The 25,691-nt window shown below is 37.3% G+C and overlaps 1 protein-coding gene across 2 annotated transcripts in view; it reads left to right on the forward strand.

Moving 5' to 3' along the window:
• The window catches only part of Ccdc148 (coiled-coil domain containing 148), a 293,794-nt gene that overhangs the window by 84,081 nt on the left and 184,022 nt on the right, over positions 1–25,691 (forward strand). For both annotated transcript variants that reach the window (XM_004651862.2, XM_045147876.1), the window contains exons 2-3: positions 20,770–20,831; positions 21,732–21,853. In XM_004651862.2, the coding sequence (XP_004651919.2) occupies positions 20,780–20,831; positions 21,732–21,853 (174 nt within the window). In that variant the 5' untranslated portion in view covers positions 20,770–20,779. The remainder of the gene's footprint in view (positions 1–20,769; positions 20,832–21,731; positions 21,854–25,691) is intronic.

A 25,691-nucleotide genomic window follows, 5' to 3' on the forward strand; every position in this document is an offset into this window, starting at 1 on the left:
CATGGCCTACCCCCTCCCCATTGGCCCCTCCTTGTTGAGGTATATGGGTCGTGCATTGTGGGGTTAGCCCACAGTTATTGGTACAATAAATGTCTCTGCATATCATGACCCAACATGTGGCTCTGACATTCTTTCTGCCCCCTCTTCCACAAAATTTCCCTGAGCCATGTTGGGTTCATTTTTGGTCTGCTTCAGTGATGAGGTCTTGGGGGCCTCTGAGGCTCTGGCTGTATGATTTGGTAGGAGTTGATTTTTCTCTGTGATTAGCTCTCTGTCCACCTTTTCTTTACTCAGTCTCTTCCCCTGACCTCACTTATACCTTTTCACCCCCATTAATGTGTTCTTCTACTTACAAATATACAATACCATCCTATTAAGTCCCCCTCCCTTTCTATTCCCTTTATATCCCCTTTCTAGCTTATTGGCCTCTGCTACTGAGTTTTATTCCTATGTATATAGAAGTCTAATCATTTGTAGCTAGGATCCACATATGAAAGAGAACATGTGATATTTGGCTTTCTGGGCCTAGGTTACCTCACAAAGTATAATCCTTTCCAGATTCATCCATTTTCTTGCAAATTTCATAATTTTATTTCTTTACCTCTCCATTGTATAAATGTTCCATATCTTCATTACCCACTCACCAATTAAGGGACATCTAGGCTGGTTTCCTTTTCTAGCTATTATGAATAAAGCAACAATAAGCATGGTTGAGCAAGTATCTCTAAGGTAGTGAGATGAATCCTTAGGATATATGCCTAGGAGTGGTATAATTGAGTCATATGGTAAATCTATTTTTAGCTGTTTCAGGGATCTCTACACTGATTTCCATAATGGCTGGACCAGATTGTATTCCCACCAACAGGTAGAAGCATTCCTGTTTTCTTTCCATATCCTCACCAGCATTTATGGTCATTTGTTGTCATGATGGTAGCCATTCTGACAGGAGTGAGATGGAATCTCAACATAGTTTTAATCTGTATTTACCTGATGGCTAGGATGTAGAACATTTTTTAGATGTTTATATGTCATCCGTATTTCTTCTTTTGAGAACTCTATTTAATTCCATAGTCTACTTTTTAACTGGGTTGTTTGATTTCTTATTTAGTTTTTTGTGTTCTTTGCAAATTTTAGATTTTAATTCTCTGTCAGATGTATAGTTGGCAGAGATTTTCTCCCATTTTGTATGTTGTCTTTTTGCTGTATTCACAGTGTCCTTTGCTGTACAAAAGCTTTGTAATTTCATGAGGTCTCAGCAGATGATCCGTGGTTTTATTTCCTGAGCAATTGGGGTTATATTTAGAAAGTCTTTGCCAAGATCAATATGTTAAAGGGTTTCCCCTACTTTTTTCTTTAGTAGTTTCAGACTTTCAGGTATGATATGAAGGTCTTTGATTCACTTGAACTTAATTCTCATGCATGGAGAGAGATAAGGGTCTATTTTCATCCTTCTGTAGATACATATCCAGTTTTTACAGCACCATTTGCTGAAGAGTCTATCATTTCTCGAATGAGTATATTTGGAATTTTTATTGAAGATCAGGTGACTGTAGCTACCTGGACTTATATTGGGGTCCTCTATTTTGTTCCATTAGTCTACCTGTCTGTCTTTGTGCCAGTACCATGCTATTTTTGTTACTATGGTTTTGTAATATAGGTTAAAATTAGGTATGGTGATACTATCAGCCTTATTTTTTTTCTCAAAATTGTTTTAGATATTCGAGGCTTTTTGTGCTTCCAAATGAATTTTTGAAATTTTATTTCCATGAAGAATGCCATTGATATTTTGATGGGGATTGCATTAAATGTGTAGATTGCTTTTGGTAAGACTGACATTTTCACAATATTGATTTTTCCAATGTAAGAAAAAGGGATGTCTTTTCATTTTCTAGTGTCTTCTGAAATTTCTCACTTGAGTATTTCAAAGTTTTCATTGTAGAGAACCTTCATTTCCTTGGTTAGGTTGATTCCAGGTACTTTATTTATTTATTTATTTATTTATTTATTTTTGATGCAATTATGAATGGGAGTGTTTCTCTAATTTCATCCTCTGTGTGTTTATTGTTAGCATATAGGAAGGCTACTGATTTTTCTCTGTTTATTTTGTATCCTGCTACATGGCTATAAGTGTTTATCAGCTCTAACAGTTTGCTGGTAGAGTCTTTAGGGTCCTTTATGTATAGAATCATATCATATCTGCAAATAATGATATCATGATTTTTTTCCTTTTCAACTTGTATCCCTTTCTTGTATGTCTCTTGCCTTATTGCTATGGCTAAGATTTCTTTCTTTTTTTTTTTTAATTTTTTTGAGGTAGGGTCTCACTCTAGCCGAGGCTGACCTGGAACTCACTGTGTAGTCTCAGGGTGGCCTCGAACTCACGGCGATCCTCCTACCTCTGCCTCCCAAGGGCTGGGATTAAAGGCGTGCACCACCACACCCAGCTTTATGGCTAAGATTTCTAATACTGTATTAAATAACAGTGGGGACAGTGGATATCCTTGTCTTTTCCTGATTTTAGTGGAAAAGCTTCAAGTTTTTCTCCATTTAGTATTATGTTGGCTGTAAGATTGTCATAAATAGTCCTTATTATATTGAGATATGTTCTTTTCCTAGTTTCTATAGGACTTTTATTGTGAGGGGATATTGGATTTTGTTGAATGCGTTTTCTGCATCTAATGAGATAATCATGTAATTTTTGTCCTTTGGTCCTTTTATATAATGTATTACATTTATCAATTTGCATATGTTGAACCATTCATGGTTCTCTGGGATAAAGCCTACTTGATCAGTGTTAAGGATTTTTCTGATATATTCTTGTAATGTGTTTGCTAATATTTTGTTCAGAATTTTTTCATCTATGTTTGTGAAGGAAATTGGTTTGTAATTTTGTGTTTTTGTTCTTTCTTTTTCTGGTTTTGGTATCAGTGTGATGCTGGCATTGAAGGAGTGTGGTAAGATTCCTTCCTCTTTTATTTTATGGAAAAATTTGGGAAGCATTGGTATTAGTTCTTCCATGATGGTCTGGTAAAATTTACCAGTGAATCCATCTGGGCCTGGACATTTTTTACTTGGGAAATGTTTTATAACTGCTTGGATCTCTACACTTGTTATAGGTCTATTTAAGTGGTTAATCTTGTCTTGGTTTAATTTAGGTAGGTCATATAAATCATGGAAATCATCTATTTCTTTCAGATTTTCAAACTTAGTGGAGTATATGTTCTTATCCCTATGATTTTTTAATTCCCCTGGTATCTGTTATGATGGTGCCTTTTTCATCTCTAATTTTATTAATTTGTGTCTCTCCTGTCTTTGTTTTGCCCAAATTTGTTAAGGGTTTAACAATTTTGAAAGATGTGTATTTATTTTTGCCATTTTTCTTGTTTTGTACTACTTCTGGTTTTACCTTTGCTCTCTTGAGTTAACTAGTATTTGAGTATTGTTTGTTTTTTCCCAGGTTCCTTATATGTGTGCTTTTCTTTCTCTTCTGCTTGGAAGATCCTTTCAGGTATTTTCTGTAGAGCTGGTTTTGTTTTTAAATGTTCCTTTAGCCTACTTTTGTTATGGAATGTCCTTATTTATCTCTATATTTGAATGGATAGATTTGCACAATAAAGTAACCTTGGTTGACAGTCATATTTCAGAACTTGAAATACATCATTTGAACCCTTCTGGCTTTTAAATTTGTGTTGAGTAATCTGCTGTTATCCTGATGGACTTGCCTTTGTTTGTGACTTGATTTTTCTCTCTAACTGCTTTCAATATATTTTCTTTTTTCTTTTTTTGGTTTTTCGAGGTAGGGTTTCACTCTAGCCCAGGCTGACCTGGAATTCACTATGGAGTCTTAGGGTGGCCTTGAACTCATGGCAATCCTCCTACCTCTGCCTCCCGAGTGCTGGGATTAAAGGCGTGCACCACCACGCCCGGCTTTCAATATATTTTCTTTGGTTTGTATGTATGGTAATTCAATTATAATATAGTGAAGAGAGTTTCTTTCCAGGTTTTGTCTAATTGGTGCTCTAAAGGCTTCCAATATATGCACTGGCATTTCTTTCCCAGTTTGGGGGAATTTTTCTTCTATGATTTTGTTTAAAAGGCCTACTATGACTTTGGAGTGAAATTCTTCTCCTTCTACTATACCATGAATTTCTTTGTTGGACTGTATTACATCTGCCACCTGGTCTCCTAGTTTAGATATTCTGTTTTCTCCTTCATCCATTCTACTGGTGAGATCTTCTACAGAGGTTTTTGTTGTGGTTTTTGTTTAGTTTTACTTACTGTGTTTTTCATTGCTAGTATTTCTGACTGATTTTTCTTTATTATATCTACTCCATTATTAATGTCTTGTATTGACCTCCTTATTTCATTAAATTGGTTTCCTATGTCATCTTTAATTCCTTTGAGCATATTTATAATCATTTTTAAAATCTTTTTATTGACAGCTTCCATAACTATAAATAATACCCCATGGTAATTCCCTCCCTCACCCCACTTTTCCCTTTGAAACTCCACTCTCTATCATATCCCCTCCCCTCTCAATCAGTCTCTCTTTTATTTTGATGTCATGACCTTTTCTTCCTATTATGATGGTCTTTTATAGGTAGTGTCAGGCACTATAAGGTTATGGATATTCAGGCCATTTTGTGTCTAGAGGAGCACATTGTAAGGAGTCCTACCCTTCCTTTGGCTCTTACATTCTTTCCACCACCTCTCATTCTTTTGAAATCTTGGGCATTTCCTATAAATTAATGTCACTCAAGGTTATTTCTCATGTATTTATAATTTTTGGTAGATTTATATTTTCTTGTGTTTCTTATATTAAAATAGAGATTTTTGCATCTTGGATTAACTTAATACTTGGGTTTTCTAATTATCTGCAGTATTATTACATGTATCAATCAATCTCATGTTATATATCATCAGGGTAAGAGCTTAAGGTGCTAGGTGTGGCTCTTAAGACTCTCAGAGTAACCACAAAAGTGACCCAAAGTCTTGGGTTTGTCTGCTATGAGAGTATTCTAGTAGGCTGGATGGAAACAAATGCAGGCAAATTTGCCGGGTGTGGTGGCACACACCTTTAATCCCAGCACTTGGGAGGCAGGTATAGGTGGATTACATGAGTTTGAGGCAACCCTAGGAATATATAGTGAATTCTAGGTCAGCCTGGGCTAGAGTGAGACCCTACCTCAAGGAAAAAAAAAAGAAAAAAAGCAAATTCTAAAATGTAACTGAACTATATATGCATTCAATGAAAACCATCACTGAGTATTTATGCAAGAGTAGGTATTATGACAAACAGATCCTCTAACAAAGGCAAAGTCCCTAATGATGTGTGTTGCCCCACATCCTTAATCCTATCAACCCGAAGGCTGAGATTTCTGGTCTGTAGAGGGTTCCAAGGTCAGCTTGTGACCAAGTAAGATCCTTCACTAATGAATGACAGAAGAGGAGACAAAGGCACTATATATCAGGAAGTAACAAATGACAGGCTCAGAATATAGCTTATTTAAGAATGGCAAATCCAACCATCCTTCAGATTTAACACATAATTTACCCTGAAATGGAAGGTATAATTAGTACTTCCAATGCAAGCCTATATACCAGGCTTTTTTGGCAGGTCTGTCTTGGTATAATTCCAGTTACCTTTTGGGATGGCTTTCATCTCAGTTATGTTGTATGCCCACTTGGGACCCTCTTTCCTGTGCTGTGAGCTCAGATAGGCTGGCTGAGACAGTGGATCACTGCTCTGATAACCTTGCCAGGTACTGTGTAGGTGAATTCTCTTCCCCAGGTTTCTGGTGCTTGGTGTGCTTGTGCTCTTGGTGGGCGGAGGGCAGGCTGTGAGTGGTGGCTGCAGCTTTGCCGCTGATCCCTGTGATCCTCTTCCTCATGAGCCACTTTGCTGGTCCCTGCCATTCTCCCCTTCATGTAAGCTGCTTTCATGTAGTTCCTATGCTGCCATCTTAGCCAGAAGTCTATATCTCCCATTCTTTTTTTTTTTTTTTTTTTTTGGTTTTTCGAGGTAGGGTATCACTCTGGTCCAGGCTGACCTGGAATTAACTCTGTAGTCTCAGGGTGGCCTTGAACTCATGGCGATTCTCCTACCTCTGCCTCCCGAATGCTGGGATTAAAGGCGTGTGCCACCATGCCTGGCATATATCTCCTATTCTTAATTAGCATTTAAAAAATAAATCTTTGCCAACCCCAAGTCATGAAGATGTTCTCTTGTTTTCCCTTTAAAGCGCGCACGCGTGCTCTCTCTCTCTCTCTCTCTCCCTCTCCCTCTCCCTCTCCCTCTCCCTCTCTCTCTCTCTCTCTCTCTATATATATATATATATACATATATATACATATATATACATATATATATGAATTCAAACTATCAAATCCTCAAAACACATGGATTTCTATGCTTTAGAGTAGTGTTGGGCTTTGAAGTCAGGCAAGACAGGACCAAATTCCAGCTCTACTTCTTATGCACTGTGGGACCCACAGCAACTCATTTAACTTATGGAAAGGCTCAATATTGCAAAAAGGTCAACTCCTCCAAATTAATGTATATAATCTTAGCTGAAATCCTAGAAGGATTTTATATGAGTATTGGCAAGTGTGTATTTCAAAATGTGTGTAGAAATGCAAAAGACAAAGAAGATTCAAGAGAATATGGATAAAGAGGGCAACACAGGAGGATGTAATCATTTATGGCCATACCACCCTGAATGTGCCTGATCATATGTGAAGTGCCATATATCAAGATATGATGCAGTAATAATCAAAAGTATGTGTTGTTAGAGCTAGGATGAGTTCATAGGCTCATGAAAAGAATAAAGAGATGGGAAACAGATGCACACATACATAGTCACCTGATTTATGATATAGGCAGGCCACACTGGCTCCACAATGTGGAAAAAGTTGTCTTTAATATTTATTGACTAGGCCAGCCAGATAGCCATATGGAAAAAATGACTATCTCCTACCTTCAAACTGTCAAAAAATCAATTCCAGATGTATTAGAGGTCTAAATTTGAAAAAAAAATTGTTGACAGGATGAGTCTTGTGCAGATAACCATAGTTTCTGAGAATTCATGAGTGCATTGAACCGAAGTATTTTGATGATGCTTTTAAATCCAAGTAAAAAAAAAATTCTATGCATCCAAAACCTCACTGGTTGTCCTTGGGTTACATGATAATTTGTCCTACTGTCTGGGCAAAAAGGAAGATACCCTCTCTTCTTCCCTCTTTCTCTAAGGAAGAGAAGCTTATTTTTCCTATATCTTCCCTGACTTTTACAAGACTTACTCAGATTTTTTATAGAAGAATTATAATTATTGCTTAGATGATGCAACATATCTTCTTTTGTAAAGAAAGAATGAAATAAAAGATTGTAAAATAAAAGGCCACCTCCATTAGGACAAGGTAGAAACTACAATGGAGAAAAGTCAGCTGGCTCCCTTGACCACAAACTCACCTGTCAGCATCTTTTCTTATCTTGGTCCTTCACTTGTTCCAGACAGAACTATTTATATCAAGTTAGTCACCTCCTCTGGCTGAAACCCACCCAGCTCACCTTTGAAACAGAATATATTTTTATTTTTAACCAGAATAATAATTATGCATATTTAAGTGGTACAGTGACATTTTCATACATGTATATACCATGTAATGATCAGGTTGGGGTGAATGGCACACCTCTTATGGGAGATCACCTTTGATGTTTCAAATTACCCACTCTATTTCCTCTGCCCTAGACTAACTGCTTCATTCCAGCTAATCTGAGTTATAAGTTTGCCTTTGTAGAAAGAAGACACTTTATTTTTTGACCCAGATTTAAGGGACATGGAAAGAAGAGAATAGAAAGTGATTTTTTTTTCTTCTTTTATTCCTTCTGCTTTGCTTTTCCCCTACTTTCCGCCTACCTCCAAACATTATCTTAAACTCCTTTAAACTTCATTTTTCACTTCCTAGCATAGAGTTCTTTTCAAACTCAACTGCTAATAATGCAAAATGAATTAATATTTTTACCTATTACAACGATTTTATTCATTCAAGATACATTAGTGTTGACCATGCTCTAGGCACTGTCACTGGACAGTAGCATACTCTTATTTTTTTAGTAAAGTTTAGTGAATTCCTATTTTTATTAAAGTTGAAAAAGCTTTTATGTCACATTTACAAGAAAATTACTTCCTGTATAATTGATCCATTATGGAAAGCTACTCATTCTGTGATATTGTAAATGCATAGATGTATTCTTTTGCATTACTTCATGTGTGTGTGTGTGTGTGTATGTGCATGTATGTTCGTTAATAGTTTAATTATGTTTTTGAGTTTTTTCTTTCCTAGTTTAGAACCACCTATACATCTTTTTATCTACTCTTTTCCATCTATGTTGAAACTGAAAATTCAACTGTATTGAGGGTTTTTAAATGGGTAATTTTGTTAAATGTAATTCTCTTTTGCTATTACTGAAGAGCAATGGCAGTTATGTTTTCTAGTGTTTTGTGTTATACTTATATTGATGGATATTTTTCAAGAATATTTTTAAACTGCTTTGTATGGAGAGACATGAGTTCATGTATATTAACCCTGTGATAGAACAGCTGAGAATTTTCTTTGGCTGAAAATTAGAGAGACACATGGGGATTTATTTCTCTCATCATTATAAGTCCCAAAGGGAAGCACAGGTATATCAGGATCTTGATGTCAGTGTTCCAGACCCTTCTGGGCTTTCTTCTCTTCAATGGTTGCCATATATCTTTCATATAAATTGTGCCTCTGTAGCCATAGACATCCTTCTATATGCCTTTTCACATCTGCATTCTGGGCAAGAAGAAAGGCTGATCAAGGGCGAAGGGATAATGCAAATAAGAGAAAGCAACATGTCACCCTTAAATTCCTAGTAGAGCTCTGCTTATATCTCACTGGCTGGAACTCTGTTGCGTGGTCACATACAACCTCAAGGGTATCAAAGAGATCTGTTAGGAAGGAAGAAAATGGATAGATACCACCCCCTTGCTATATCTGCCACCATTTCAAACTTCAGATGACACAATTTCTCAGCAATAATAGTGGAAAACATCAAAATTCCATTTAATTGTTAAACTTTATAACCTTGTTTGTGCCCTTGGCTCTGACAGTTTCTTTCAATGAACAAGCTTGTAATCAAGAGAAAGAGCAATTGTGACAACTAATCACAAGAAAAAAAAAAATACAGGGTTTTAAATCATTTTGTTAAAGGTGTCAGAAAAAATTAGCAAGTTACAGCAAATCTGTATAAAATTATGTAACCATATTCAGCATTAAAAGTAAGTTATCTAGGGGCTGGAGAGATGGCTTTGTAGTAGTGCTTGGCAGCAAATACAAAGGACCCAGATTTGATTCCCTGGTACGCACATAAAGCCAAATGCACAAGGTGGCACACATGTCTGGAGTTTGTTTGCATTGGCTGAAGGTCCTTGTGCATGCATTCTGTCTCTCTCTCTCTCTCTTTCTACTTGTTTTCCCCCCACCCCTCTCTCTCTCTCTCTCACACACACACACACACAAATAAAATAGTAAGTTAGCTGGATGGGCTGAAGAGATTGCTCAGTGGTTAAGACACTTGCCTGCAAAGCCTAACAACACGAATTCATTTCTCAGTACCGACATAAAGCCAGATGCACAAAGTAGTGCATGCATTTGGAGTTTGTTTGCGGTGGCTAGAGGCCCTGTTGTGCCCATTTTTATTCATCCATTCTCTCTCCAGCCTTATAAAGACCCTTGTGATCATTACTTTTAGCACCCAATCCATGGTATTCTCTTTATATAAAATCAGATGATAGTTGGAGAGATGGCTTAGTGGTTACTGTGCTGCCTGCAAAACCTAAGGACCCAGGTTTGATTCCCCAGGACCAACATGACCCACAAGGTCATGCAACTGGAGTTTATTTGCAGGGACTGTAGGCCCTGGTGTGCTCATTCTTTCTATGTATCTACACACATCTGCCCCCCCCCCAACAAGTAAATAAAGTTAAATTAAAATGAAGTCAGGTTACTAGCAGGCTAAATTACCTTTGCTATGTACCCTAATAGGTCATAGATTCCAAGAGCTAGGAGCTATATAAACATCTTGGGAGACACCATTGTTCTGTATTTGACAGCATTGTATATTTGGGGATCTGTAAATAGTCTAGGTATGCTCAAATGGACATGCACATTAGGTAATTGCTGACCAGGGGACTAGGTCATTGTCACCCATACTGAATTTGCATGCTGTTTGGAAACACAATAAGAAATCACTCAGTAGATGATGGATTTCTGTTATATTTTGTTTTTTGAAATATCACTCACTCAAGCAGTTGTGTGATGGTGCTAAGAGAACAGATGAGAGGATATCACAGAAATTGATTCCTACTGGGGCTGGGGAGATTCGGTGCTTGCTTGCAAAGCCTGCTGACTCATGTTTCCCCCTATCCACATAAAGCCAGATGTGCTATGTAGTACATTAATTTGGAGTTTGTTTGCAGTGGCAAGAGGTCCTGGCAAGCCCATTCTCCCCTCCCCCCCCCTCTTTTCTTGCCTGTCTCTCTTTCTTTCAAATAAATGAAAATATTAAAACAAGAAATGATTTAGATGATTCAGAACAGTAAAACATCGAGTACCTTCTAGTGCAAGAGAGAGTTAGAGTAAAAGGCATGAAGAGGAAGCAGGTGGAGCTTTTCCTCAACTATATGTACCCGGGGATGTTCATTTCCAAGCTACATCACACTATTAGCAAAATGTCAAACTGAGCAAAATATTAAGTAAAAAGGAGAAATAATGAATCTTTCTAAACCACAAGACAATTTTCATTACTCCCTTTTTTGTGTGAGTCCCACGTTTGGGGGCAGAATTAGGAACAAATTGTGTTTTTGTTTTGTTTTAAGGTAGTCTTGTGTTAGAGAGATGTCTCAGTGGTTAAAAGCACTTGCTTGCAAAGTCTGTTGTTCTGGATTTCATTCAATCCAATGCTTTTTTTTAATCCCCCTTTTGGAGGCTGGGTCTCATGTATCCCGGGCTGGCCATGAATTTACTGTCTAACTGGAATGACCTTGCACTTTCAATTCTCCTGCCTACAGCTCCTGAGTGCTAGTTTGCAGGGATGCTGGGATTACAGACATGCACTACTACACCCAGGTTATGAGGTGCTGGGGATTGAACCCAGGGTGCTGCATGTGCCAAGCAAGTACTCTTATCAACGGAGTTAAATCCCCAGCCCAAGTGCTATATAATTTGATAAGTATAGTTTAATATGTCCTATCTTTTAGTAGAAAAGGACTAGTGAGAAATAACTCAGTTTCTGTGTGAAGAATTATGCTCATATATGTTTACAAGTTCATACCTTTAAAAAACTATTGTTGTCATGAAATTTGGTTTATTTTATAGCTGCTAAAATATGGAAACCACAAATGATCAATTTTTTCAATGTATTATAAAATAACCATAGTCCCACCTTAGTTCTTTTTTGTTGTTGTTGTTTTTGATTTTGATTTTTCAAGGTGGGGTCTCACTCCATCCCAGGCTGACCTAGAATTCACTATGAAGTCTCAGGATGTCCTTGGACTCACAGCAATCCTCCTACCTCTGCGTCCCAAGTGATGGGATTAGAGGTGTGCACCACCATGCCTAGCTCCACCTTAGTTCTTTTAAAGATGCATTCTTTCTATTAAAAAAGAACTATTTAGAAACTATGCTCAAGCAAATGAAGCTAGAGTGAACTATAATCTCACTCTCTAAAAATTGTCACTTTTAGATATAAGGCATGCTGTATTCTTTTTAAATTTTTTTAAGTTTCATGTACAGTGTGTAGACACTCGTGTTGGTACCATCATTAGCCTCCTCCCTGTCATCTTCCCTCTGCAGGAACCCTCTTTGTTGGGGAATATGGGTCATGCATTGTGGGTTTAGCCATCAGTTACAGGTAAGAGGCAATGTCTCTGTGCATAAAGACCCAACTTGTTGCTTTAACAATCTTTCTTCTCCCTCTTCTGCAAATTTCCATGAGCCATGTTGGATTTGTTTTAGGTCAACTTCAGTGATAAGGTCTTGGAAGCCTCTGTGTCTCCAGATATCTTGTTTGGTAGGAGTTGAGTGTTCTCTGTGTCATTCTCCTTCACCCTTGTGACGGTACCAGTTTCACCAAGAAAGCAGCACCCCAATTACTCTTGGCTTCAGCTGGGGCCCTGGTAAGGTGTGATGGGATGATTCTCTCCTCAGGATCTGTGTCCATCCGAAAAAGAGAAGCAAATTCCCCAACAGAGAGTGAAGTCAGCACCAGATAAATGGGATAACTATTAATATTTTAGAGAGAATTTAATAGGTGTAGATGCTTCTGTTTAAGATAGTGGCATAGGAACCATGCCAAAGCAGCCTAGGGGAGAAAAAGCCAAAGAAAACCAAGCAAAATACACACTTTTACAAAAAAGTGAGGTGTATAAGAAATTAAAATGGCAGCAGAGAAGTAGGAGAAGCCCACACAAGCAGGCCGAAGCAGCTCTGGCAACGGCAGCACAGCAGCAGCTGCGGCGGATCCAGCAGTGGCGGTGCCAGTCTGCAGGGCCACAGTTACCAGGCTCAGTTTGCCCTGCAGGAAAAGCCAGTGCCCAGCTCCAGAAAACAGAACAGCAGTCCAGCAACCCAGCCAGCCTACTTGACTGAGACCAAAATTATCCAAAAAGGTAACTGGGATTGCACCAGGGAAGGGTCTCACTTGGTCACAAGCTGACTTGGAACCCACACCAGATCAGAAATCTTAACCTCTTTGTTGATAGAGGCTTTGGATGTTATAATACGTACTCTTACATAAATACTCAGTGCAGTTTTTCATTGAATGTGTCCAGTGTTTAGTTAAATTTTAGAATCTACCTGTATTTTGTTTCACTTGGCCTACTTGAATACTCCCATAGCAGGCAAACTCAACCCCTTAGGAACACTTTTGTACATACTCTGAGAGTGTTAAGAGCCACACCTAACATCTTAATCTCCTACCCTGAAGATATATAACATCAGATCAATTGATACATCTAAGAATACCCAGCTAACTAGAAAATCCAATCATTAACTTAATCCAAGATGCAAAAATATATACTTTATAACACATGAAACACTAAAAAGCAAGACGATATAAATCCACCTAAAAGTATTAATTTATTAGAAATGACCTCCAGTGAGAACAACTTAGAGGATATGCCTGAGAAAGATTTCAAAAGAATGATTGTAAATATGTTCAAAGAAGTCAAAGAAGAAATCAAAGGATTGAAAGAGGAAATCAAAGGAATGAAAGAGGAAATCAAAGGAATGAGAGAGGAAATCAAAGGAATCAAAGAAGACACAGGACACCAATTTCATGAAATAAAGAAGGCAATACAAGACATAAATAAGGAAATAGAAATAATAAAGAAAAACCAGTCAAAATTACTATCAATGAAGAACACAGTTAATGAAATAAAAAACTTTGTAGAAAATCTCACCAGTAGAATGGACGAAGGAGAAGACAGAATATCTAAGCTAAAAGATGAGGTGGCAGATCTAATACAGTCCAACAAAGAGAAAGACAAACTAATAGAAAAGTATGAATAGGAATTTCAAGATATTCGGGACACTATGAAAAGATCAAGCATAAGAATTTAGGGTATGATAGAAGAATTTCACTCCAAAGGCATAGTAGGCATCCTCAACAAAATCATAGAAGAAAACTTCCCCCACATTGGGAAAGAGGTGCCAATGCAGATACAGGAAGCCTTTAGAACACCAGCCAGACAAAACCTGGGAAGAACCTCTCCTCACCATATTACAATCAAACTACCAAACACACAAACCAAAGAAAAAATAGTGAAAGCAGTTAGAGAGAAAAATCAAGCTACCTACAAAGGCAGGCCAATCAGGATTACAGCAGATTACTCAACACTAACTTTAAAAGCCAGAAGGGCTTGGAGTGATGTATTTCAATTTCTGAAAGATAACAACTGTCAACCAAGGTTACTTTATCCTGCAAAGCTATCCATTCAAATAGACAGAGAAATAAGGACATTCCGTGACAAAAGCAGGCTAAAGGAGTATTTGAAGACAAAACCAGTTCTACAAAAAATACTTGAAAGAATCCTCCATGCCAAAGAGAAGGAAAAGAACACATATAAGGAACCTGGAAAAAACAAACAATACTCAAATACTAGTTAACACAAGAGAGCAAAGGTAGAACCAGAACCACAAAAAAAAAAAAAAGCAAACATAAATACACACCATTCACTCTTAATATCAACAGCCTCAATGCCCCAACCAAAAGACATAGGTTTGCATATTGGGTTAAAAAGCAGGATCCTACAATTTGTTGTCTCCAAGAAACTCACCTTTCTACAAAGGATAGATATTATCTTAAGGTGAAAGGTTGGAAAACGGTGTTTCAAGCAAATGGACCTACAAAACAAGCAGGGGTTGCTATCCTAATATCTGACAAGGTAGACTTCAGTCCAACATTAGTCAAGAAAGATAAGGAAGGTCACTTTATATTGATTATGGGCACACTCCAGCAGGAGGACATTACAATCCTAAACATATGTGCACGTAACATGAGGGCTCCCAAATTCATCAAACAAACACTATTGAACTAAGGTCACCAATAACACCAAACATAGTGGTAGTGGGTGACTTCAACCCCACTCTCATCAATTGACAGGTCATCCCAGGAAAAACTAAACAGAGAGGCATCTGGACTAAATGAGGTCATAGAAGGAATGTATATAACAGATATCTACAGGATATTTCATCCAAATGCTGCAGAATATACATTCTTTTCAGCAGCACATGGAACATTCTCTAAAACAGACCATATATTAGGACACAAAGCAAATCTTAACAAATTCAGGAAAATTGAAATAATTCCTTGCATTCTATCTGACCACAGTGGAATCAAACTACATATCAATAGAAAGAAAGACTATAGAGCATACACAAAATCATGGAAATTAAAGAGCACACTACTAAATGATGAATGGATCAATGAAGAAATCAAGAAAGAAATAAAAAAATTTATATAGAATCAAACGATGAGAATCCAACATACCAAAATCTCTGGGACACAATGAAGGCAGTTCTAAGAGGTAAATTTATAGCTTTAAGTGCCTATATTAAGAAATTAGAAAGTTTGCAAGTAAACAACCTAAAGCTTCACCTTAAAGCCTTAGAAAAAGAAGAACAAGGCAAACCAAAAATCAGTAGACAGGAAGAAATAATAAAGATTAGGGCAAAAATTAATGAAATAGAAACAAACAAACAAACAAAAAAAACAATCCAAAGAATTAATGAAACAAAGAGTTAGTTCTTTGAAAGGATAAACAAGATTGATAAACCCTTAGCAAATCTGACCAAAAGAAAGAGAGGAGACACAACTTAATAAAATTAGAGATGAAAAAGGTAACATCACAACAGATTCCAGAGATATTCAAAAAATCATAGGGACATACTATAAAAGCATATACTCCAGAGTATGAAAATCTGAAAGAAATGGATGAGTTCCTTGATTTATGTGGCCTACCTAAATTAAATCAAAATGAGATTAATCACTTAAATAGACCTATAACAAGCATGGAGATCCAAGCTGTTATCAATAATCTCCCAACTAAAAAAAGCCCAGGCCCAGATGGATTCACTGCTGAATTTTACCAGACCTTCAAGGAAGAGCTAACACCATTGCTTCTTAAGCTTTTCCAGGAATTAGAAAAAGAAGGAATTCTACCAAACTCCTTCTATGAAGCCAGCATCACCCTGATATCAAAACCAGGCAAAGATAGAACAAAAAAAGAAAATTACAGACCAATCTCCCTCATGAACATAGATGCAAAAATTCTCAACAAAATATTGGCAAACAGAATACAAGAATATATCAGAAAGATCATTCACCCTGACCAAGTAGGCTTTATACCAGACATGCAGGGATGGTTCAATATATGCAAATCTATAAATGTAATACATTATATAAATGGATTGTAGGACAAAAATCATATGATCATCTCATTAGATGCAGAGAAAGCATTTGACAAAATCCAACATCCTTCATGATAAATGTCCTACAGAGACTGGGAATAGAAGTAACATCTCAATATAATAAAGGCAATTTATGACAAGCCTCCAGCCAACATATTACTTAATGGGGAAAAACTGAAAGCTTTTCCACTAACATCAGGAACAAGACAAGGGTGTCCACTGTCTCTGCTATTATTTAATATAGTACTGGAAATCTTAGCCATTGCAATAAGGCAAGAGACACATATAAAAGGGATACCAATTGGAAAGGAAGAGATCAAGTTATCATTATTTGCAGATGACATGATTCTATATATAAAGGACCTGAAAGACTCTACCAGCAAATTGTTAGAGCTGATATAAACCTACAGCCATGTATCTGTATACAAAATAAATACACAGAAATCAGTAGCCTTCATATATGCTAACAACAAGCACACAGAGGATGATTGAGGGGTTTAACTTTGTGATCCACCCTGTTAGCTTATGTCTCATGATAGGTGAATTAAGGCCATTAATCTTTAGGGTGACAACTGTGAGATTTGATTTAATCTCTGCCATATTGTGGTGGTTTATGTGGTTTGGTGTTTTTCTTTTGGATTTTTTAGTTTTTTGTGCTTTCTCTGAGTTTGGTTATTGTGATCTGCCTCTTGAAGGCACTTGAGGTTGATTATTTTATTCTTCTGTATGGAGAATTCTCTGAAGTACTCCCTACAGGTTTAGCTTTTTGTTCATATCATTGTAAAGTGGAGTTTTGCCATGGAAAAAATTTGTCTTTAACCATCTATTATGAGGGATACTTTTGCTGGATAGAGTACTTTGGATTGGAAGCCATAGGTTCTTAGAGTTTGCAGTTTTCCATTCTAGGCCCTTTTGGCTTTCAGGGTTTCCATTGAGAAGTCAAGTAATTCTCATGGGGTTACCTTTATATGTAATGTGTTGCTTCTACTTAGCTGCTTTTAGGACTTTCTCTGGTATTGATGTTTAGAGTCTTAATGATAATATGTCTTGGAGAATTTATCTTTTGGTCAAGTCTGTTTGGAGTTCTGTTTGCTTTTTGTATCTTTTTTTTTTTTTTTTTTTCAAGGTAAGGTCTCAATCTATCTCAGGCTGACCTGGAATTCACTATGTATTCTCAGGCTGACCTCGAACTCACAGTGATCCTCATTCCTCTGCCTCCCAAGTGCTGGGACTAAAGGCATGCAGCACCATGCCTGGCTAGCTTCTTGTATCTTTTGAGAGAGTGGGAAAGTTTTCTTCGATAATTTTGTTGAATAATTTCTCCATGCCTTTGGTCTGAATTTCTTACCCTTTTGGTATTCTCATGATCTGAATGTTGGGACATCCTAGGGTGTCCCACAGTTCCCTCATGTTCTGTTCACACACACAAAATTGAACTTATTGAAACTTTTGGACTCATAAATTCTTTCTTCTGTTTTGTCTTCCAGTTATGAGTCTCTATCCTGCACATGACTGACTCTATTTTTGAGAGCTTCTATAGAGTTTTTGGCTTGTTCAATTTGGTTTGTATTTTCTACTACTTTTTAATATATAGTTTACATCCCTATGTTGAGTGCCCTTTTCACATCATTTTCTGATTTTCTTCATGTTTCTTGGAATTTGTACTTACGTTTCTTTATGTCTTTATTGAGCTTAGCCAGCTGGTTATTGAGGCCCTCTTGTTTTTGTTTACTCTCCTTCAGATTATTTAACTGTCTTTTGATCTTAACTATTAGGTCTAATCTAGTGAGAACAGCATTCATACAATTATCTGCCCTTTGTTCCTTTTCTGCAAGTTCTGCTATTTGCTTGGTGTAGGGTTGCATAGCTTATATCTTTATTTTGGGGTTCTAATCCTATTGTCTCTTCTTTGTTATGATTAGGGACATCCATGTGGGATCAGGTGATCTTATTGGATTTACTTGTATTTGACTTTTTATGTTATTACTTTTGTTGTGTTGTCTGCCTATCACAGTGTAGGTGTTGTATTTAATTTAGGAGGAAGCTGTACTGTACCCTTGAAGTGTCTTCAGTGCTTATTCACTTTTATGTTTGCTCACACTAGGCTTCTGATGGCAATTAGGCCTGCCTGCTCAGAGGGCAGGAGCCCATGAAGCTCTGGTGGGGGCCTGGGGACCTGATGTAGGGGCTTATTGTTACATGATTTGGGGTATGGTACTGCATGGTCAGGTGGCCTGAAAGGACAGGGGTTTGGGGGCATGGGACAAAGCAGACTGGTGTTGTTGCTGGGCTGTAGGGGTGGGGAGTGAGAATCCATGGTGGTTCTGTGATGAAGGGTGAAGGGATGGGATAGTGGGTCCCTTGAGACCCTTTAGCAGGGACTGGATATGACTGCCAGGTCCTTTGACAGGAGGGCAGGACAGGATACGGGACTGCTTTGGGTTATGTAACACCTCGGGGGCCATGGAAGTCCTCTGTGGTGGGAGAGCCTATGAAGGGGGAAACCCTAGCCTGCTGGCCTGGGTCTACGCATGTACGGATGGGCAGTGGCTATGGAGGGCCTGTGGTGGTGGGGGGAGTGCTAGCCTGATGACCTGGGTCTGCATAGGGAAGTAGGGGTTGGCATCAAATAGGACTGTGTTTGCATGTGGAGGTCCCCTGGGCAAATGCTACTGGCCTGAGTCAGCACACTAGGATGGGGGCAGCAGCAAGTGGGATGGTGTTCCTGTGTGGAGGGCCCCCTGGGGAACACTAGCCTGCTGGCCTGGGTCTATACAGGTGGTGGAGGGGCGGCAGTGAGTGGGATGGTGTTTGCACAGATAGAGGTCCCCTGGGGAATGCTGGCCTGGGTCCTCTCATGGCGGTGGGGGCAGTGGGATGGTGTTTGCAAGTGTGGAGAATCCCCCGGGAACACTAGCCTGCTGGCCTGGGTCTGTGGGTTGGGGGTGGTGGCAAGTGGGACTGTGTTCGCAAGTTTAGATGTGCGTGGCCTGGGTCCTTTTGCCTGCAGTTAGAGCAGGAGGAACCTGCAGCTGGGACTATGGCTAGGACAGCTGCTTGAGGGGGTTGGGGGACCAGTGGGCTACCTGAGAGTGTGGGAATCAGTGGATTCCCTTTTTGTTCCTCCATGCCCTCCCAGTGGATGTGTATTAGAGTCTACTCACCCCTAGAGGACCCAATGTACACTCAGCATCTTGACTTTCCTCCCCCAGGAGGTGCAGCACAGTCAAGCAGATGCCATCTTGACCGGAAGTCTCCCCTGCAGGAGCATTCTTCCTGTTCCAGTCTTCTGTTATTTCTTGTAATTCACTTTGTCAATGTTTTAAGAGAATAAATTCTGCAATATTTTTGAAGAATTTATTACTAGATCTCATAATGTTTTGATTTTTCTTTTGAGATCTTTTCTACTGTGTGTGAATTGATCATGAGATATTTCTCATGTAGCTGAGCAATTTCATTGTTTGAGTAAGGCAAAAGATATTTCTTGAGAAAAAGGTGAAAAAGACCCAAAGTGTCAGGGCAAACATGCTTAGGATTTCATCCATCAGGCAAAGAGAAAGAAAGTTAAAAAGAAAAAGTTACACCTTTGAGTTGGAACTCAGAAAAGTGGACAGTCTCCTCAGTAAGGTCCATCAGCAACTACCAGTTTCACTGGTTTTATTATTTCTAATCTTTCATCTTTGGTTCCATTGGTTTTTTTCCAGGACAATAATTTTATCTTATACAAACTACAATGTATCATGTTTCCTGATGCCATGTGCCATTCTATTTAGATTCTATTAAATTCTATTTAGAATTTAAAAGAGGCCTGGAGAGATGGCTTAGCAGTTAAGGCATTTGCCTATAAAGCCAAAGGATCCCAGTTCGATTCACCAGGTCCCATGTAAGTGAGATGCACAAGGAGGTGCATGCATCTGGTGTTCATTAGCAGTGGCTGGAGGCCCTGTCATTACCATTCTCCCTATTCTCTCTCTCTCCCTCTTTTCCTCTCAAATAAATGAATAATATATATTAGAATTTAAAAAAGAATTTTGCATGCTTTTAAGCTAGACCTTGACCATAATATTTGAATCAGCATCTAAAATGTTATGATAGCTTTCACGTGAAACACATTATCATTTGGTATCATGTCAAAGATATTTCATGTTATTATCATATACTATTTAGCCGGGTAGGACATCATGTTAGGAAACATCCTCACATATATTTGACCAATCTATTTATGTCTAAAATTAATATCGACTATAGTAATAACAAGCTATCTATAGTTTATTTTTTAGTTTTAAATCTAATATACCCTTTTCTTCCTATGTAGATTAGGAGTTTTTTTTTTTTTTTTTTTTTTTTAGAAAAAGACAAATGTAAAATACAACACTGTGGGAATACTGCTTAATTATAAAAGTAACAGCAGAGATTGTCTGCAGAATACATTCCCACAGCAGCAAGTTCTTTTCAAGGATGGGTTGGAAACCTGGCTGGTGTCTTTTGCTGTCCCCCACAAGTGTTATGTCATTTGTAATAGTTCTCCAAGTTACATGTTTCTTTCCTCTCAAGAATTCAAACAACAAATGCTTGGTTTTTAATCACCAATCTATAGAGAAGCAATAAGGAAGAAATGAGAAGTAATAACCAAGAATTAAAATGGTACATTAAAAATTCACTAAAATACAGATTTATGTATCCACTCCTGAAATATTCCTTAAGTGATACTTCTTAACATAGCACATCTTTAAACATCTTTAAAAGTGATATTATCTCTTGTTCCCTTGACAGATATGGAAAAATGAATAAGAGAGATTGGCCCTTCTTGACAGTTCAAAGAAATGCTAACACAGGTATTTTTTTCACTTCCAACTATTTTTTTAATTCATAAGAGATTATGCATTTTTGAAATGATAAAACATTGTAATGTTGATTTCTAAAGTTTTAATCCTCATTAAAATTTTTGGATTACATTGAATTACTGACCAGTCCTCTTGCAATGGGTCTGTCTTATCACAAGCAGTAGGCTTTCTTTGGTTCAAACCAAAACTTCTGGATAGTTTTGCAGTCATATGATCCATGACTTCAAATTACTTCATATAGTGTAGATTAATCATCTATATTTAGGTTAAGATGCACTTTTTTGTTTTAGTTTCTCTGATTATTTCATGTGTTATGCTGTTTGGTCCTTGGTTTATCCTCTATTATGATTTATCTTACTTATCCAAAAAGTTAATATTGTACTAAACTAGGATATTGTGTACATTTGAGTGGAGAGTACCCATCTATTTTATATAATTATAATCTTATTTGATATATTAAATCATTTTATATTTTGTTTTTCAAAATTAATTTAAATTATTTTAATTTTTCCAAATTAAAATATATATCTATGACTTCAAAATCTTAGTAATTTGATTAATAAAGATATGATGTTCTAATATTTAATGGAAACAACATATTTCAAACAAAACTTAAAAGCAATTCAGTGATATCATAATTTTATAATATAAATAATATACTTGCTTACAGGAATTTTTTTCATCTATTTCCTTTTACAAGTAATGTTATGCAAGGAAGGTAACTATCATATTCTGAGAGCTTCTGAATGTAGAGCTTAAATTTTGTATGTTGTATACTATTTTAGATTTGCTTTTAAAATTTTAAAAACAAAATTTGAAGCAAATATCTTTCTCTTTATTTTGATTTGAATAACATATTGTTTGTTACTTTTCTTTTTCTATTAAAAATAGACAGTCTGGTATTCCACATGAAAAATGGGATGAGACTCTCCAAGTATAAGCCAGCAGACTATCAACAATTGCGTGCCTTAACTGAAGCCAAGAAAGTAGCTTCTGCTTCTGCAGAACTGAAGGTTAGAAGTTGTACATGAATTGTTTGTTGTTTGTTCTGTTGTTTCTGTGTTTTGGAAAACTGGATTGCTAGGACGTAAAATAGCATGTGTTGCAAATGGAAAATATGTGACTATCTAAATAGTATTTAGAATTTCCCAAATATTAGTGATTGTGAAGAGTATTTAATGTTCGTTCTCTCTCTCTCTCTCTCTCTCTCTCTCTCTCTCTCTCTCTCCCCCCCCCACCCCTCTCTTTTAAGGTAGCATCTTATAGCCCAGTCAGACCTGTAATTCATTATGTAGTCTCAGGGTAGCCTCAAACTCGCAGTGATCCTCCTACCTCTACCTCCCAAGTACTGAGATTAAAGGGGCCTGGCTCATTTAATTTTCTTAAAAACTATATGTGGTCTAAATTCAACTTTAATTTTGGACAGTGTTGTGGCTTGAATTTGAAATGTTTGCTCTAGGCTCATGTATTTGAACACTTGTTCTCTAGCAAAGTGTACTACTTGGAACCTTTAGGAGGTGGGATCTTGCTGAAGTGAGTCATTCTAGGTGGGCCTTTTGATTTTATAGCCCTGTTTGCTGTCTGCTTCCTGACTGTGGATAAAATATGACCAGCCAGCCTCCCACTCCTGCTACTATGCCTACCCCACCCTGATGAAATGTATCTCTGTAAACTGTAAGCCACAGAAAAGCCTTTTCTTCATTAAGCTGCTTCTTGTCAGTATATGGTCACAGAGATGAGTAAAATAACTAATGCAGATAGTGATTTCATTAGCTTTCTAAAATTTCCAACTTAATCTGAAAAACCAAAGGTTTCTAATAGATGCCAGTCATAGCCTATGACCTGATTTAATGCTTCTTATCCACCATCATATTAATCTGCCCTCAGGTTTTGTTTGTATTTTTTTCTTTTCAATGTAGGGTCTTACCATAGCCCAAGCTGACCTGGAATTCACTATGTATTCTTAGGGTGGCCTTGAACTCATGGCATGTGCCCCCATGCCTGGCAGGTTTTCTCTACTTTTGCGTTCCCTTATTTGCTCAAATATATGTTCCATTTCAGGAAAAGGTCAAACTATACTAGCTTTGAAAGGGGCTATGTACAAATGATTGGGTCCAGCATTTTAGAAGTTATCTATAGCTTAGGGAATGCTCATATAGTATATTTCTCTCATTCAACTAATAGAATTCATTAAAAATGGCATTTTTATTGCTTGGTTGCATTCAAAAATTGATTCACAAATTTTCATTTATACTTAAAGTTTTCATGTTTGGATAGCTTCATAAGGCTTTTTATTATTAATATCATTTAAAAAGGCAATTATTGTGACTATGAAACACACATGCCACCTTAGTTTAAAGAAATTACCATATATTTATCAGCTATAGCACAGAAAACTCAGGCAAATGATTAACAAACTAAGGCATTAATTGGCTTAGATATAGTTGTAAAGTAAATATATGTTCTGAGGACATTTAACATCACTTTAAGTTTTGGGCTGGAAAGATGGCTTAGCAATTAAGGAGCCTGCTTATGAAGCCTAAGATCTTATGTTTAGATATTTATGTCCCATGTAAGCCAGATGCACATTGATGCAATTGTGCAGTGTTGCACATGCACACATACATTAAATACATGTATGTTTAATGCAAAATTTATTATCTTCCATGATAAGGAGAAATATCTAATTCTATATATGTTTCCTCATAATATTTTATATTTGTATTATTTACTCCAGGCAACAAAATTTATTCTGTGTCTATTTGCTTTGAAGATACAACAGTAAGTAAAATAAGACATTCCCTTACTTTTGTGGAAGGCCATTTGTTGGGACAAGGAAGGGCACCAAATAAGCTAGGAAATAACACTGTGTTAAATATAAACTGCAGTAAAGCATGCTCTGTGGTGTATAGCAACAGAACTTGATCCCATCTGAGTAGCTAAAGGCCTTTTTGAAGTAGCATCATTGGGATGGAGATCTCAAGGTCAATAAACAATTAGCTAAGTTTTAAAAAGCCAGTTGTGGTGGTGCATGCTTTTAATCCCAACACTTGAGAGGCAGAAATAGGAGGATCACCATGAGTTTGAGACCACCTTGAGACTACAGTGAATTCCAGGACAGCCTGGACTAGGGTGAGACCCTACCTCAAAAAAAAAAAAAAAAATTAGCTAAGTCTTCTTAGCACTCTGGAGCAGAAGGCAGGAAGATAATGAGTTTGAGGCCAGCCTGAGGTTACATAGAAAGACTATGTCTCAATGGGCTAGAGAGGTGGCTTAGCCGTTAAGATGCTTGCTAGCAAAGCCAAAGGACCTCAGTTCAATTCCCCAGGATACACATAAGCCAGATACACAAGATGGCACATGCATCTGGAGTTTGTTTCCAGTGGTTAGAGGACCTGGCATTCCCATTCTCTCTCTCTTTCAAATAAAAGATAAATAAAAACTATAAGAAAAGAAAGACTGTTTCAAGAGTGAAAAGTACTATATTGCAAATGAAAAAGGATGTATGAATTGGGTTGCCTTTAATTCTATGATGTTGGGAATACTGCTACCATAACATCTTCATGATAGAGACTGTTTTATGTTTTCCATGTAGGAAAAAATTCCTATGATTGAGCCAAAATTAATGAATATTTTCAGCATTTGAGACCTACTGCCACATTTGTTTCCCAAAGTATTATTTTAATAAAGATATCCTTAAAATATCATCTACATCCTTGTCAATATTGGAATATGTACACCCACCCAACCATCTGAGATGCACCCCAAAAGACATTTTGCTACATATAGAATAGTTGAGTATTAAAATTAAGGCTAATTTCTCTTTTATGGTAGATTTACTACCAAAGAATACATATATTTGAGATTTTATGGTTTTGAAGTTCTGATATTGAGTATATGAACACTAATTTCTCAGCACTGTCAGCTGCTACATTGTATCTTTAGCCACCAGGTTTTACATTTGTGAGGTGAAACAGCTACTCCTTTTAATTGGTATATTAAAAAAATGTGTTGACCATTATCATACATGAACATAATGCAATTGATCATGAACCCCTCCCAGTATGTTTCTTTGTGTTCCCCCCACACACCCTAGTCATTTCCCTTCACTGAATTCCTACTTTCCAAATAGACCCTCTTCAATATTGATGATTTTTTTTTTGAGGTAGGGTCTCACTCTGATGTAGGCTGATCTGGAATTAACTATGTAGTCTCAGGGTGGCCTTGAACTCATGGCGATCCTCCTGCCTCTGGCTCCCAAGTGCTGGGATTAAAGGCATGTGCCACCACACCTGGTTTATTTTGATGAATTTTTCCCACCCTCATACATCAACCATGTCAAAATGTATATGAGATTAATTTTGTTTAAGTCTAGTGGAGGTAGCAGTAGTTTCTATGTGATTATATTGTAAAATTCACTTTGTGTCTAGAAGATAGTGTCTTCTCCCTGGCTCTTTCATTCTTTCTTTCCGTACTTCTCCAATGTTCCCTGAGCCTTGGAGACTATGGTTAAGTTGTCTCATTTAGCACTGAGCACTTAATATTCACTTATTCTCAGCACTTCCACAAGTTTTGCATCTCTCTAGTAGTTACCACCATCTGCAAAAAGAAGCTTCTTGATCAAAGGTATGATTAACACTAATCTATGGGCATTGATATAATATAACAAGTGATTTTATGTTTATTTACTTGAGAGAGGGAGAAAGAAAAAAGGAAGGAAGAAGAAAGAAAGGAAGGAAGGAAAAAGAGGAAAAGGAAAAGGAAAGAAAGATGGGCTTCTCAGAGTCTGTGGCCACTGCAAATGAATTCCAGATGCATAAATTGCCTGGCTTTACATGGGTCCTGGGAAAT

The sequence above is a fragment of the Jaculus jaculus genome, chromosome 4 (genome assembly GCF_020740685.1).
Source record: "Jaculus jaculus isolate mJacJac1 chromosome 4, mJacJac1.mat.Y.cur, whole genome shotgun sequence".
In the NCBI taxonomy this organism is placed as follows: Eukaryota; Metazoa; Chordata; class Mammalia; order Rodentia; family Dipodidae; genus Jaculus; species Jaculus jaculus.